At 42.9% G+C, this 1,063-nt stretch overlaps 1 protein-coding gene across 1 annotated transcript; it reads right to left on the reverse strand.

Moving 5' to 3' along the window:
- Positions 1-5: 5 nt before the first annotated feature.
- On the reverse strand, positions 6-1,057 carry LOC109378922 (protocadherin alpha-5-like; the record flags this gene model as incomplete). Its single annotated transcript, XM_019635175.1, has 1 exon — positions 6-1,057. A coding segment is annotated over exon 1 (831 nt), but the record flags the coding sequence as incomplete, so codon positions are not given.
- Between the last annotated feature and the right edge of the window lie 6 nt (positions 1,058-1,063).

Raw genomic sequence — 1,063 nt, forward strand, 5'->3', positions numbered from 1 at the left:
GTGGCCGATAGTGAAGGCGAGCCCCCGTCCCGCGCGGTCACTACTACAGAATAGTGCGACACGCTCTCGCGATCCAGGGAGCTGTCCAGCACCAGCGAATAGTAATTCTTGAAAGTGGACACCAGCTTGAAGGGAACGTGGGGTGACAGGGTACAGGTCACCTGCCCGTTGGCACCAGAATCGCGGTCAGACAGACTGATCAGGGCAATGACAGTACCCACTTGAGCATCCTCTTGGACAGGCAGAGATAGAGAGGTTATGGCCATCTCTGGAGTATTATCATTCTCATCCAAGAGTTTCACAATTACTTTGCAGTGTCCATTTAATGGGAATGCACTTTTATCTACAGCATCAACATTAATTTCATATAAATTACACTCTTCGTAATCCAGTTCTCCCTTAACTGTTATTTCCCCACTATTCGGATTGATTGTAAATTTAGATTTTACGTTGTCAAGAACAAGATTACTGAAGAGGTACACTATTTCCTTATTAATGCCCTCATCTGCATCTGAAGCGTTCAATTTAATAACTAACGTCCCATTCGGTGTATTTTCCAGTAATTTAACATTGTAAATTGATTTATCAAATTCCGGGGCATTATCATTTGCATCCAATACATTGATGAATAACTGAACTGTACCTGTTAGTTCAGGTTTTCCTCCATCAACTGCAATCAATAATAAACGATGTTCTTGGGTTTCTTCTCTATCTACTGGCTTCTTCAATACTAGCTCTAAAAAGTTTGTTTCTTCTTCATTTGTTTTAACATCCAAATCAAAATATTCATTAGAATTTAACTTGTATCTCAATTCTGCATTTGCTCCGATATCCATATCAGATGCGCCCTCTAGCGGAAATCGGGAATCAGCTATTCTTGACTCTAAAATAAATAATCTTTGTTCTTGTCGGAAGAACCTTGGCGGGTTGTCATTAATGTCCTTCACCTCCACATCCACATGGAAAACCTGCAGCGGCCTCTCCACGATCACCTCCAGGTGGATGCTGCACTCCAGGCTCCGCCCGCACAGCTCCTCGCGGTCGATCCGAGAATTCACAAACA

This window comes from Hipposideros armiger, unplaced genomic scaffold (assembly GCF_001890085.2).
Source record: "Hipposideros armiger isolate ML-2016 unplaced genomic scaffold, ASM189008v1 scaffold_7497, whole genome shotgun sequence".
Taxonomy (NCBI): Eukaryota; Metazoa; Chordata; class Mammalia; order Chiroptera; family Hipposideridae; genus Hipposideros; species Hipposideros armiger.